This window comes from Aptenodytes forsteri, unplaced genomic scaffold (genome assembly GCF_000699145.1).
Source record: "Aptenodytes forsteri isolate BGI_AS27 unplaced genomic scaffold, ASM69914v1 Scaffold169, whole genome shotgun sequence".
NCBI lineage: Eukaryota > Metazoa > Chordata > Aves > Sphenisciformes > Spheniscidae > Aptenodytes > Aptenodytes forsteri.
Window position 1 is genome coordinate 731176 of NW_008796115.1, and position 15281 is coordinate 746456.

At 39.6% G+C, this 15281-nt stretch overlaps 1 protein-coding gene across 1 annotated transcript in view; it reads right to left on the reverse strand.

The window, feature by feature from the left end:
* Positions 1–15281, reverse strand: part of ROR2 (receptor tyrosine kinase like orphan receptor 2) — a 60808-nt gene that overhangs the window by 9772 nt on the left and 35755 nt on the right. The window contains exon 4 of the mRNA XM_009287197.1: positions 2886–3013. Coding sequence (XP_009285472.1) covers positions 2886–3013 — 128 coding nt within the window. The remainder of the gene's footprint in view (positions 1–2885; positions 3014–15281) is intronic.

Genomic DNA, 15281 nt, shown 5'->3' on the forward strand with positions numbered 1-15281 from the left:
CATGCAGCAGTTTTGGGAAAAATAAATGTAATCAATCTCAGCATACTGATCCCATTAACATGAATGTCATAATGAATTAGGAACTTAATCCTCCCCTTCAGCTCTCAGCATCTACACACTAACATTTATCTGAGAGTTTTCTTGTACATTGCAAAGAAAAGACAAATGTGCATGTGCAACATGTATCTGGGGATGAATCAAGCTCTAAATGTAGGAACATTCATTCCCACACTGGAAAGCATCATTTGTGAGTGAGGCTTGCTAGATTGCACGTTCCACCAACGCACACTGTAAAAAGAGAGGAAATGAGCAGTTCAAGTCATTCAGCAGTCTATTTACAACCTACAAATCAATTCTTTCCCTCTTGTCCAGCTCTCTCCTTTCAACCATCTACTTCCTGCTGCCACCTGCTACGAGTCTCCTGTCTCTTCCTGAACACCACACATGCAGCAAGCAGCCAACTCCAGCCTTTTGTACTGTTTATGCCTTTGCTTATTTTAATACGGGGATATTAACACAAGAATATAACCATTTATCAATCACGAAGGGAACACTGCATGCAAGCACGGTATCAGGCCTCAAACAACGGCTGTGACGTGCTAGTCCCGAAGACTAACAGGGAAAAAATAAACCTGGAGGAGTAAAGCGGTCACCATTGGCTATTTGAAACACCACACTAATTTTTGTGAAGGTGTTACAGAATTTACATCAGCATGAGCAAAGAGTGCACAATTCACAAGCATGTCCTTATTTTGATGGGAGGCGCAAAAGCCAGCAGGACTGTGTGGTGGCATCTAAGCGGTTTATTTTTTTAGTTATTAAACACATATTAAACAGCACAGCAAAGACATTGTTAGCCACATATATCCACAGGTCAGGGGTCAGGTCCATGAACTCTTTATTGTTGGCCTTCCAGTCTTTCAAGTCATGTCTCAAGTTTTTCTCCGGAAACATCCTTTTTTTAATAGAAGGCTGCAATTCTCATCTAACAGCATGGTTGGGACTGAACAGCACCAGCGGCCGTAGAGACAAAGGGAATGTATTTCACACATCAGCACAGCAGGGAAATGAAAAACCAGAATGAAAATTCCCCATAGATGTCGCCTGTAACCTTGTTAAATGTTCTCGGTGTCGGGCGGTAGGTGTCACCGTTTCCCATGCACAGCCTCCCCTGAACGCCCTACGGCTCGGAGTACAAAGACCTTCCACCAGAAACTGCGCTCAGGAAGTATGGGCAAAAGTATAAGCAAAATCTCAGCAGCAGTTATACAGCAGATTTTTTTTTAATCTAACAAGTTACTGCAATTTCAAAAATACCGTCATTTGGACAGAGAACACCTAGTCTTGCAATACTTGTTTTACATATAAGAAGGCTCATTAAGAACCAAGTATGCTGTGAAATCCTCAGGGTTATTTTGCATAAGGCATTTGGTATGTCCTTCAGATGTATATAGTTTGAAAGTGCCATGTTATTAATGGATTATCATTACTGCCTAGCTAGGCACTGAGCAGCTCTACATGGTGGTTCACAGAGGTTTCCTAAAAAAGAACAGTTCCATCACAAATTCTCCTCAACTCCAGGACAGAGAATTCCAGTCCCCAGCCTCCAAAATCCAACCGATAATCAGTGGTATTAGTGATCCAGCAGCCAGGTCATGAATGTCCATGTTGTACTTTCCAGAAACAAGTATAACTTGATCAATAAACATTTTCTGGAAGATATCACAGTTTTTTGGTTGGGTTTTTTTTCAAAAGCACATTATGAACCTAATTCACGGAGTTACAAATTTAATCATTTCAGATAGCTGAACATTTCCATATTGCTGAAAAACATAAATGGGATAGAGATTATGTCGTAGAAAAAAATGGTATCAATAGTATGAATTAATGACATAATGGTAAAAGAGGCTGGAATTACAACAGAGTACAGGAGAAAGGAGGGAGGGGAATGAGTCAAGGAAAGGTCAGCACCTGGATTTTGCCCATCCCAGAATCTGATCACCATCTCAAGAATAGAAAAAAACCTGACCTGGATTTCTGGTTTAACAGTGAGCCTTTAAGGTAATATCTTTAAGGAGATAGAGCTGACAAGTGAAGTCAAACTCTTTTTGGCAACTAGTTATGTTAAAATTGCAGATTCAATTAGTTAGCTATCTAGCCGGATGCAAATAAACTCCTGCTGGACTGAGCTAATGGGCCGTATATTATGATAAACAGTTTGCTCTATTCCACGGATTCATTTGCTTGCTCTACTTGTGTACATCAGAGTCACAGCTGCTAATGTCAGCTAACTGAGGTCCAGTGAAGAAAACCCATGTTGATGTACAGCCCATTAAAAGTCATTAAAGTTTTGGATGCATGTTTGTGACTCTGTACCAAAACGATGATCAGAGAAAGAATCCGCAGGGGCAGAGCACAGGAAGGTCAACTCTTGTTTTATATAAATCAATGTGAAATCCAGACTCCGCTGGGATTATGCAATAGGGGAAGAAAGCCAAGGGAAAAGCCACCATACATTTTTCAAGAAAATAAAAAACCAGTATTTTTTTATTACATCACAAATTGATTTTTTGAAAAGTCTTATATTTGAATCCATCATGCAAAAAGCTCCAGTATAAACTGCAAGCTGTTAAAAAGTCAATGCTCTGACATTGTACTTAAGGACATGGAAAAAGCTTCTGCACATGACAGCAGATATTCATCTTCCTAGATCCAAATTTTGCTAACTGCACAAGCGAGAAACCGGCTCACCTCCTCTAAACCTTGTTATAAGGATGTCTTAGTCATTGACCGATGAAACTGAAAAGGATGATAGCACTGTTTACACCTGAATTGGATACTTTCATGAATGTTTTTTGCCCTGCTACAGAGATGTATAAACTTACCAGTAATTCGGTTTTCAATTTCCCCTTGCATTTGGAGGGAGTCCACATAAATGGTCCTGTTTCCAATGATTCGTGCACACGCAATTCCCCTGTATGGCTGACAGAACCCATCTTCATGGTAATCTTCTCTGCAAAAGACAGGTTAGGATTTTTATAAGCAGAAGTCTAGCTGTCCCCAATGAATTTTTACAAAATACATTCTTATAAAAGGAGAAAAACCCAAAATACTGTAAATCTGAAAATGTTCCATTCCCCAGGTGCAGCTTTCTCCTCCAATTCTCTCTACACTACCTGTAAATAGCTCATTAGAGAAAGAAGTAAACCAAAACCCAAGATCAATTTAAAAATCATATGCTAATAGTAATGGGATTTGACAGATGAATCTATTAAAAAGCTGTTAGACTGAGGCAGCAATATAGATCATGTTACAAGTCCCCATGCATTTTTGGCATCTAGCTGTACCCAGTACAATTAGGCAAACAGTTGGTTCTCTTCTCCCACCTCTCTCTTCCTTTCTTCATTTCCTGTAGTGAACAACAGAAGAGACCTTGCCAAGCTTTAACTAAAACACGGAATAATTTTGAACTCTGAATAAGGTAAACAGAATAAAAAGGAATCAAGGCTTTAACCTCTTTTCCTCTTCTCTCTAGTCAGAGTCAATGCCAAATTCCTCTTCTAACATGTATTTTACTACATTTTTCAATTCAATGAGGTTTGGGGCCAAATTTTACTCCTTTACATCAACATAAATATTTTGGCATAAAAGCACTAGCCTAAAGGCTCAGTGGTTCAACACATCATCCCCAAAGCCCCAGTAAATAATACTGAGCTGATCTGTAGATCATAACTGTCTGAGCGCTGAAAAGGGGCTTCAGAGTGAGAGCGCCCTCAGAGTTAATATCCAGTATGCCGTGTGTTTCCTCTGGCACAGCACAGCCTCTGTGCTAGGATTCACTAGCCTGATGGAGTCACATCACGTCATTCACTGCATGATGGACCAAAAAAGGCATAAAACGTAATCTAGAAAACCATGACTCTAGAGTAATCCTAGGACACCCAAAAGCTTAATCAGCTTTTGTAACAGTCAGTTCAAAGGTCTGAGGTACCTCTCCCATACCGGCGATTTTTGAAGTATTAATTCAATATTCTTCTGCATTTTTGTACTTTATTATCTTTGGTTATCAATACCTGTTTTGTCACCCATCTTTCCACTTCTCTTACAAATACCTTCACCCTTCCTTAGCGTGCCACATGAGCAGGACAAAACTGACAGTGAATACGTGTAAAAGCACGTAACTTCAGCTGGGCCAAATCAGCACGAAAACCTGCTGCCTGACAACAGCTAGCCATGATGAGCACATCACCCAACACCTACGCAGTGACGAGTGCAGCCCGTTATTCCCGATATCTTATTCTGTCTTAGGAACCTCTTTTCATTTTTCCTCAGCTGTGTCTCCCTGATAAAGCTCATCTCTTCAGGGAAATGTTACCACTATTTCTTGAAGTATAAACTCTTTGGCAGGGGAAGGTTGGGCAGGCCTGTCCATACAGTGTAGCCAAAAGCTGGAACCATCGATTGCCACAGAAAGACAATGACTTAACAGGACCCAATCCATCACACAGCTGCTAGATAAACCATGGTGATATGAAGTGTCTCATGCAGTTGTTGTCCAGATCTGGCCTTTATTTCCTACCACAGTAAGATTGTTAAATATTCATAAAGCAACATTTTGTCTACAAACTCTGAAACAAGTTCTGCTTCCACAAACATATGTAAGTTTTTGGTTATGGTGGATGAAGTAAAGGAGGAGTCTTTCAGGATCAATTAATTCCTGCAGTGAAATTCCTTCAATCTCGTAACAAAACCTCTAATTTTGCAACAATTTCATCATGCCTGAAGGGACAAAAATATCAAAGCATTTTGTCTGTGCCTGTTTTATGATCCTTGACCACCTCAGTAGGAAGTCAGCAATTCCCATAAGGAGATGAATGAATATGAAACCCCTATTTGACCTCCTTCTCAAGAGTAAATTCATACCCCTATCCTGCAGAACAGTCTGCAATGTATCTAACTGAAACTGTACCTCACACTTCAACGCTCGGGGCAGGGCAGGGCTCTCTTCCCAGCACAAAAAAAAAAAAAAAAATCTATAAAAAATAGCACTCCAAACAGCATGGGTTTGGTGACAAAAGCAGTGTGATCTCTTACTTAGCTCAGTTTATTTATTTCTGTCAAGAACTTCTAAATACAGCTTAGATGCTATATATACACACATATGCTCCCCTCTCCCATGTTATAGTCAACTGCTGATTAAACTAAACTGGATATGACCATTACCATGGATGCAAGCAAAAGTAAACAGTAACCTGATGTCAGATACTATGACAGAAGCTGGGCTGTTATTCTACATGCATCTTTGTCAGGTCAGGCAACTCAGTGAATACAATTTGACTAGTACTAGTGATCATGGGGACTTGACTAGTACTGGTGATCGAGGGGACAAAATTACATTAGTCTTCTTAGGAAAATAGTTGATTTCAACAAAGCTGCAGAAGTAGCAGCACTTAAGAGTCTCCTTACAGATAACTCTTTCCCTTGGCTACATGAACACTCAGCACATGCCAAAATATCCGCCGCAAAAAGCAAGCTGGGGGGAATCTGATAGAACAGCGCAGGAGTGGCGTCATGCTCAGTTCAAACAGGAGTCTTTGGAACCACGTGTGGCTTTGATTCGTGCTCGGAACCATATGCCAGCAATTCAGTTGCTGATCAGAGCAAGAGTTAAAAGCTGCTGAAAGAGGCAGAAATACTGACTCTTCAATTTCCTGCTGCTTGAGCTGTAAAGTCTGCTCTGATCAAGAACCCTGGTAAAAGCAGAAATCTGACTCCACAAGAGGAATCCAGAAGAGTTCAGTTTGTTCCACTTGCAGAAGTCGTACAAGCTAACCGCCATAGGTACTTTTCTACCTTTGTTCTTTATTGTTTCTTTCTGAATGTTTCAAGATGGCCCTACCTTTTCTCACTAGTGATTTTCTTCCATTTTTATGTAACTATTTTTTTTACAAAACAGAGTCAGGAACATCCTAAGTGTTGACCTTTTTTCACCTTTGCTGGAGGGCACCTGGAACATCAATTTTCTCAGCACTCAATTAGACTGGAGGTAAGGTGTATTCTCCTACTGAGAGAATGCTCCTCTCAACTACTTGTCAGATGTTTGACCAGAGTTTGGATTTAAAAATAAAATTGTAAAGAATCTGACTAAACAGACTGTCTATTCCTAAAACCCCAACTTCCATTTCTTAGGATGAATGCCATTAGTTTTCCAGGCCCATAAGGTGATCTTCTGCCAGAACAATAAAGTTAAGAACTAGCCTTTCTAATATAAAGCTAATGCAGGAGAACCTTTTATTTCAGGCACGCAAATAAAAACAAAACACTGATACTACTTTTATGTACAACATGGGGTGTCTCTAAGATTGACCATGCTTACCAGGTCTGGAAACAGCTTGAAGAACCAAGCACTGATAAGACATTTACAAATTCCTTATCACACACACACTGCACTGCCTGATTAAACACAGTCTGCCTTCAGGTTTCTGGGCAGAAGTCGTCTGTGTGAAATGGAGAATTAACCAAACAAACAATGTGGAAGAAAGATGCAGGTTCAGTGGTACAGTGCCAGTTGAATCTCCTCCCACTGACAGAAACCATAACTTCCAGGGACATCTGGGTCTATAAAGGAAGCACTGGAAGAACCAGGTGCCTCTGAATAGCCATAACATCCAGCATGCACGAATAGGAATCTCTCTAGATGGAGGTCATGGAAGACTTCCATAAGATAGGTATCTCCTCTAGAAGTATATGGAGAGATTTCTAGGCATACTGCATGTTCTGCAAAAACATACTGAACATCGCCACCCCCACCCTCGCATTAAGCATTACTTTAATTTTACATGTGACACAGAAAGAACACCAAACAAAAGACTACAAATGAAAATACCCAGGAAACAAAGAGGCTTTTCTTAACGGAAAATCTGAAATGCTGAAAGAATACATCTGGGCACAAGACACTATATGATATCTATGTAACACAATCTATTGTATGCAACTGTCACAGCTGAATGGCCCAGAGGGCATATGAAACAAAAAAGTTCCATTAAATAAAAGGCAACCATGGAAACTCTGTTCAATACTAAAATCACCTTGTGAAGCACATAAGTGTGATGAGAGCTTTCAGTATGTATTTGGGGCCCCTGAAAGCCCAGTGAGTGCAGACCTAGTGGTTTTGCTGAAAAATAGAGAAAACACATGAAGGCATAACAATCTTTAGCAAGGGTTCATGAAGGGAACTGTGAAAGCAGAGTTGAGAGGTACTAGATATTAATTTGCCAGTAAGATACCTTTTTTCTGATTGCATCCCACAAACTTAACTTACAAAGACAACAGAAACTTGTAAGTTAAATCTATTTTCCTGAAAATAGAAGAGACACAACACTGTGCATCAGCCATAAAAAGAAACTCAGAAATCCTCCAGGAAACTCAGGAAGAAAAATTTTTGGTTGAATACATTAAAAACCCCAACTAATTTAATAATACCCTACCAACCTACTCTTGTAATAAAATGAACAAAAGTGTTATTTAAAATTATAATTTGAGCACATTTTACTATATTCAAATAATAAATTTAGAAGTTATTTGGATTGATATATCCTCAGCTTACACTTTACCAAAGTAAACAATACTAAGCCAATTCATAGCATATAACAGGATATTCCAGAGGTTAGTTTTTCAAAAGATAGTAGAATCTTTGTTACACCAGTTCCCCACAAGCAAACTGAGTGCAATTAAAATTTCCTATAGATCTTCCCACAACAAATAATAAACTTGAAGTTTTGACCCTGTTTCATATTGTCCAGGGATTAAACAGCTTTCAATTAAAAACTGTTAAATACTAAGAGAGGATATTAGGACTCCCCCTCATATTCCATTACAAGTGGACTGGCAAAGCAAGGAAAAATGCACAGAAAACCACAGTTAGACAGTGACAGGTGAAGGAAAGGACAAATTATTTATGTCATCCTATTTGCTATGGGTAGAGAAATGCAACATTTGGTATATGGTCACTTGTCTTGTAAGAAAGTCTCAGAGTTTTTGATAGCTACAGCTTGAAAACTGATGGCAGAAGCCATGTAAAGAGGACAATTTTAATCAACAGTAAGATCAGAGGGAAAAGGTATCATATTTCAGATTATGAGTTTACTTAGCCCGGTGTGTGGCTACTTCATAAACATAAAGCACACAAGTTAAATGACCTGCAATACAAAGAACTAAAGGAATAAAGAGCTTATGTTTAATCAAAGAGAGGCAAATCACTCTGATTTGTGGGAAAGGCATTATAAAGGGATGCAGGGAAAAAAATAAGGAATTTGTTTTTAATATACATATGTATTCATGGTTTGTTTATACTGCATCTCAAAGTCAGGACCTCTTATAATCTGGCACTACAGCCCTTGTAATTTGTTACCCTTACTCTTGACATGTATCATATCATAGTGCTGGGGAGCGAACTCAACTCACAAGGGGATCACTTTTCAATGGTTAAAATGAGTTCATGTCTCCAAATATTCACTCCCTCCCACTGAAACAGGTCACAGAGAAGATCTGAGAGAAGAGAAACATACTACCCTTGTCATATGCCATATCACATCTATAAAATTTGCCTCCTGTCAAAAACATAGTGAATTTATATTAATGTTACTATAGAAAAATACTTTGTACTTTCCGGTCAGGTTTCTGTATTTACCTTTCAGGGAAAATACCAAATAAAACACTCAATTTCTTGTTTCACCATGAATTAAAATTTGTCAAGAGTGTTGTCTTTTAAAGTAATAGTTACAATAGACTATAAAATTCCTCTTTCTCATAGGCCTCCTGTGTGCACAGATCAATGGAAGTTTTACTACTGATATTCAAGGCAACAGGACTGGGGTATAAATATTTGATGGAGGAAAAGAATGGGATTTTTCAAAACCAGTATTGCCTGAACTATTAATATTCATCCATTGAGAAGGGCTGGGCTAATGCCAGGTGCTCCTGACATTGCCTGTAACTTCTGCCCATACAGGGCAGAATTTCAATAACACGCACAAATGGGTTGGAGGTTTTAGTGAAGTTTCCAAAACCCAGGTGTACAGGAAAACCTCAAAAAAAACCCCCAAAACCCAAACAACCAAACCACACACCACCACCCCCCAAACCATAAAACACCAAAACCTCCACACCTGCACATCTGTGTCCTGCCTGCTGAAGCCAAGAAGCGAAAGAATGGCAGGGACACCTTCACTGCTACATCGGGCCCCTGCCTGGATGGTGGCACCCTGCGCCCACATCACAGGAAAGGGAGTAGGGCGTCCTGCCCTACCTGTTTCCATGCTCTGAACAAACAGTTTCATTCTCTGACCAAAGGTTTATTTGCAAATAACCCACCTTTCTGGCACATAAAATCATTTGTTTGCATATTTTCACCCGCGTCTAAAGACCAGCGCTCCTGGGATATCAGAAAATACTCGTCAAAGTAGTTAACACCTCCAAGAGAGACTTCACTAGAATACAAGAGGGATGTAAAAACTTTTCCCATACACTAAATGTAATAAATAGTATCAGAAAAGAAGGGGAGTCTAGTGTTAAAAAGTCAAAAACTAACAGGCAGGGGAATTTGTATAAATAGTCATAGCTCAGTTGAAGTCAATGGACCTATGACAATTTACACTCACCAGGGATATGGCCCGTGAATTTTGCTACCAGATGCTCATTGAGTGTAACAACAGACCCCCAAAGCAAGATCCCCTTACATCTAGCATACAACTTAGATAAATATTACCAAATAGCATTTATTTTTGTGCTTTTTATCTGAAAAGTAGCACATAACAGAATCCCTAAAAAAATGTACTTGGTCACATTTACTGAACAGAACAATTGTGCTCCATTTGATTTGAATGTTTATCTGCTAGTTCCTAAAAAAGTACATTGTGAACTGAAACTCCAGATTCAATGTCTAAGATCAGTAAAAAATAACAGTTGATCTTTATTCTACTGATTCTACTAAATGATGAATTTTTTAATGTTAATCATAGGATTTGAGACACCATTTTAAGCTAGGTAATAGATAAAGCAATTTGTTGAAATGTCACTAGTAAACACACAGCTGCAAATGGACTTAGTGTTTGTGACAAACTAGAGACAAACAAGTTGTTTGTCAAACAGCAACTCGTAAACAACAACCTTATTTTTAGCCTATTGCGATTATTTCCACAATGGATTATAAAATCAGTATTTTTAAACACAAAATTCAGGTTCCAAAGTCTGTCGCTATAACACAGTCCAAATAATGTTTTAAACGTATATTCTGATGTTACCATAAAAGGAGGACGCTTTTAATGCAAGGTATTATAAAGCATTTGAACACAAGAAAGAAGGAGGACATCAATAGGGTTTAAGCATATGCTTTCATTGAATCATGAACCAAATTGTTCTCCTCACTAGGCATTGCCTTAAGTGGGTGTCAGCACTCCTAGCTGAGCTGTATCCTTGCTAAAAGATACCACGTTCAATTATTTAAGTGGATAAAATCAACAGAAAATGGTATTGCCTTCCTTTCTTTCACAGAATCATCCTCCATCACGCCTATAACAAGAAAAACACACAGCCCTCACTAGCAAAGATGTAGAAAAGAACCGAACATGTAAAACTGTGGCAGGATGCTCATTAGTTAACACTACATGCTGCTGTGGTTTGACAGTATCACAGGCATTCACATATTTATTATTGCTTTACATATTTAGAAAAGGTTTCAGTGTACCAGAAACTGTTGCTGTTCCCAAGTACAGTAATCACATACATAAGTATAAACATGGGTGGCAGGATGGCTCTTACTACAGTAACCTGGGTAAAACAGTCAAAGAAGCAAAGCTTCAGGATTTATGTCCTGAATTTCTGCAAGGAACAGAGGATTGTCGCTGGAGGTATAACTAGCCATAATCCTCTGATTACCACATGTAAGTTCAAACAGATGATCTAATATTACTTCTACCTACAAACTCTCAATGTACTCAAATGACATTTTTGTAAATTCTCCCTCTGCTTTCATAGGCGTCAGCACGTTGGGATGAAATCTTGAAATCAGATGAGTCAGCTGGCAATCCAAGGAAGGCTGCAGTCTGTTTTGCTGAGTGTCAGATATTTTTAACAGAAACAACTCTGTTACAACCAGGGTTACTGAAGAATTGGAAAAAAAAAACTTCAGAAAACCAATTTCAACATATGGGAACACAGACCTGGCCATGAAGCATTCCAACTTCTCACTCACCAAAGAAATCATTATGAGTCTCCCTCCTCACCCCTTATTTTTTAAGGCAAGTTATCCCTCTCAGTGTGTTACAACTGTCTAATAAATTGTTTCCCTCCGACATCCCCAAGGAAAAACAGCAGGGCCAACGAGCCCTCTGAAGAGCCTCTGACAAGCAGCTCCCTCTTCCCCGCACTGCCAGAGGAAAGCAAAATTCTTCTTAGCTTTTATCCTTCCTCCTCCTGCCATGCCACCCTGAGTAAGTACACACAGGTTAGCTCCAAAAAGGTCTTGGAAGAGTCCACCAGCTGAAAATGTCATTATAATTTCTGCCATATCCAGGTAGCAATAAAACTGGTAGGCTCCACCTGGGCTGCTGTGCTATGCCAAAGGAGGGATGCAACTGAGAGGGCAGAGCTAAGAGGCCATGTCAGCTGCCCAGGGGTATGGGAAAGCCATGGAAGGGAGAAAGAAGGAGCGAAGGGCAGCTTTCATGGCCGTGATGCCATAGGAGGGAGGGAGGGAGGGAGGTATATCGGGCCTCACCAACGGGGCTGGTCTGAGGATAGGGGTCCCTTCTCACGCCTGGGAGCAGGGGAGAGAAGGGCGGCCCACCTCCCGCCAGGCTGCTCTGACCTTGCCTAGCGCAACCCTCACCCCACTCCATAAAAGCCACCAGGGATAAGCATGATATAAAAAATTCTTTTAAAAAAAAATCCTTAAAGTTTTCAGATAGATATTCATGCATTGTGATTTACCTACAAAATACAAGTTTTCTGCAAAGTGCTTCCTAGCTTTTTAGTAGAGGTTAAAAAGTTAAGACATTTTTGTAAAAAAATGGTTAAAAACTATTATTAATTAAAAATTGTTTCAGAATTAAATATGTTTTAACTGACCATGCCATTAAAAATGTGATCACTTATGAAAGTATCTAAGCAAAGGAAAAAATCAAAATAACTGTACTGGTATAATTTTTTTCTTCTTTCTTCTTCCTCTTTTTTTTTTTTAACGTTACAAAGGTGGCTTTTCTATTTCAGCTAAAACAGAGATTATACATCTGATAGCAGAAAGCTTTGTAAAACAGCCAGAAATTATCATAGCATCAGCTATAAACTGGTTACATAATTATATGTACATGCAAGTGTTCATATTGAAAGTCTTTCACAGAACATTTTTATTAAAACTACAGAAACATCAACTATGTATAACCATATCATACTGAACTGTCAGTAAGTAATTAGTTTCACAGTATTTTTTCCAGTCTTCAGGAAAAATTAGCATATTCCATTTATCAGAAAACCCCAGCATCAACTAAATTATTTTTTTAAAAACATTAAGCCACAATATGAAATACTTGTTACCTTCTCTGTTAGTTTTTATGTATACAACATGAACTACTTATTCTAGGCAATGTTGCAGAAAGTTAAGAGTTTGTGAATATTACCCAATGTTAGAGGCTGTTTTCATAGCTGCTCTTAAGTTTGTAGAACTTACTTGAGCTGAAATTTTCCATAGTCCAAAGCTAATTTTTTTTTTTTTTTTTTTCTTCAGAAGAAATGGTTCAGGTGTTTCAAAAAATGAGGCCAGAGAAAATTACTGTTCTTCTCTTTAGAAAAAAAAAATTAGAACCCAAAACAAAACCAATACCAGGAAAAGGAGCAGCCATTTGGTTGTGATGCTACTGTGTTCCCTTGCTATTGAGAAGACACCTGAGACTTGCTGGAACATACCTTGAAACACTACCCAAATTTGTCCAGCCTTTACGTCATTTCCATCTTCATGCGCTCAGCCCAGCCTACGAGAATATAACTGATACATTCGCCAAATACCACATCTACAGCAAGCTTTGCAGACATGTGTGAGAAAATAAAACTGCTTGGCACCCTTGTCAGGGCTAGCGCCTAAGGTTAATTGAGGCAATGGTATAAGGAGTTTGCTGAGGGCCCAGGAGGACAGGGGCTATGGAAGTGGGAAGAAGAGGCAGGTCAGGGATCCATAAAGGTGCTACCACCAGGAGAGCACACGGTCCTCCAAAATCTGGAGCAAAACCTATTATTTTTTGTGTCTCACCATTTCCTTCTGTCAATGAGAGTATGTGTCCTGATGAGTATGTATGTGTCTCCTCTCCTGGGCTGGTCTGTACTGAAGACAGCAACCTATTATTAGCACTATCCACTTGTCAGCTGGCTCCAGCGACCAAGGTCTGGGTGGTATGCTTAAGGAATCCAGAACTCATGAAATAATTCTGGCGTGTCATCATAATTCCACATAATAGGACTGTTGATTTTTTCCAAATTAGGAAAATTAGCTTTTTCTGCACAAGAAATTCTATGTCAGATTCAATCAAAGCCTCTGGAGTTCTCAAGAATTAAAAATAAACAGACACTCTTCTACTTTAGCCACTGGAAGATGGTAGAAATGAACAGCCTCCTACACTTTGTTGGGGCTGGGGGCACAGCACCCTGAATCACCCAAATCTGCTGGGAGGCCTGGGTATCCATCCAGCCCTCATGAATCAAAACGTGTAGAAAACTCTATTAGGGAAACAAATGCTTTTCCAAGTTTAACATTTCAGTATTTAGTTCTTAATGCTTGAAAACTAAAATCCTGTATATACTGATGTATTTGTCAGTCTGAATGACAGAATTTAAAAGTACAGTGATCATCCATTGCACATTCTTGCTGGAGTGCCCGAGTCTTGGAACTATTGATTTTGTAATACATTTTTGCTTTTCTCTCTTCTCCTCAATCTAATGCTGAAATAAAAAATATACAGCTAAACTTCATTACCCACTGAGGTTGTCTTTTCCACATTAATTACTGAACACAGTATGAACACACTACCTTGCAGCTACCAACAGTAAATGGGGAATATCACCACAACAGCTCAGAGTCAAAAAGCAGCTACAGTTTTAGCTTTGTTTACACAGCACACTCACAAGCATGCCTTTGTTCTATGTTTCAGATTCCTGTGTAATTTAGCAGATCTTACAGTTAAGAATATCTTATGATGTAACATGTAACACTTTATGGTTGGACTCAATGATCTTAAGGGTCTTTTCCTACCTAAATGATTCTATGATTTTATGTAATAAACTGTAATCTGTTACAGAAGTAAGTAAAAAGACAGTCTGCACTCCTCCTGTTGAAAGCATATAAGATTTGTTCCTGTGTGAAACAATATTTTCTTATACTCCTTGCTGCTGAGGCACACTCTTCTTACTTTGCAGGAAAGACACTTTCCATTTTGGGGATTGCAGTAACATTGCATGTGTTCCTTGGGGAAGTATACTGTGCGCTGGGTGAAGAGCTGGCTCAACAGCAGGTTTCAAGGGGTTGTAGTGAATGGGGCTACATCTGGTTGGCAGCCAGTCACCAGCGGTGTTCCACAGGACTCAATTCCAGGGCCAGTTCTGTTCAATATTTTTATCAAAGATCTGGAGGCAGGATTTGAATGCACAGTTGGTAAGTTTGCTGATGATACTAAACGGGGAGGTGCTGTTGACTCTCTTGAAGGACAAAAGGCCTTGAAGAGGGATCTAGATAGATTAGAGCATTGGGCAACCATCAGTGGCATGAACTTCAACAAAAACAAATCACAGATTCTGCACCTGGGACAGAGGAACACCAGACACAAGTATAAATTGGGAGAGGAGTGGCTGGAGAGCAGCCCTGCAGAAAGAGATCTGGGGGTGCTGGTTGACGCTAAGCTCAGTATGAGTCAGCAGTGTGCCCTGGAAGCCATTAGGGCAAACGGCATTCTGGGGTGCATCAAACACAGCATAACCAGCCAGTCAAAAGAGGTGATTATCCCGCGGTATTCAGCGTTGGGGTGGCCTCACCTTGAGTACTGTGTGCAGTTCTGGGCCCCGCAGTTTAAAAAGGATGTTAAGGTACTTGAATACCTCCAGAGGAGGGCAACAAAGCTGGTGAAAGGGCTGGAAGGCATGTCCTGTGAGGAGAGTCTGAGGACACTGGGTTTGTCTAGTTTGGAGAAAAGGAGGCTGAGGGGTGACCTCATTGCTCTCTACAGCTTCCTGAGGAGGGGAAG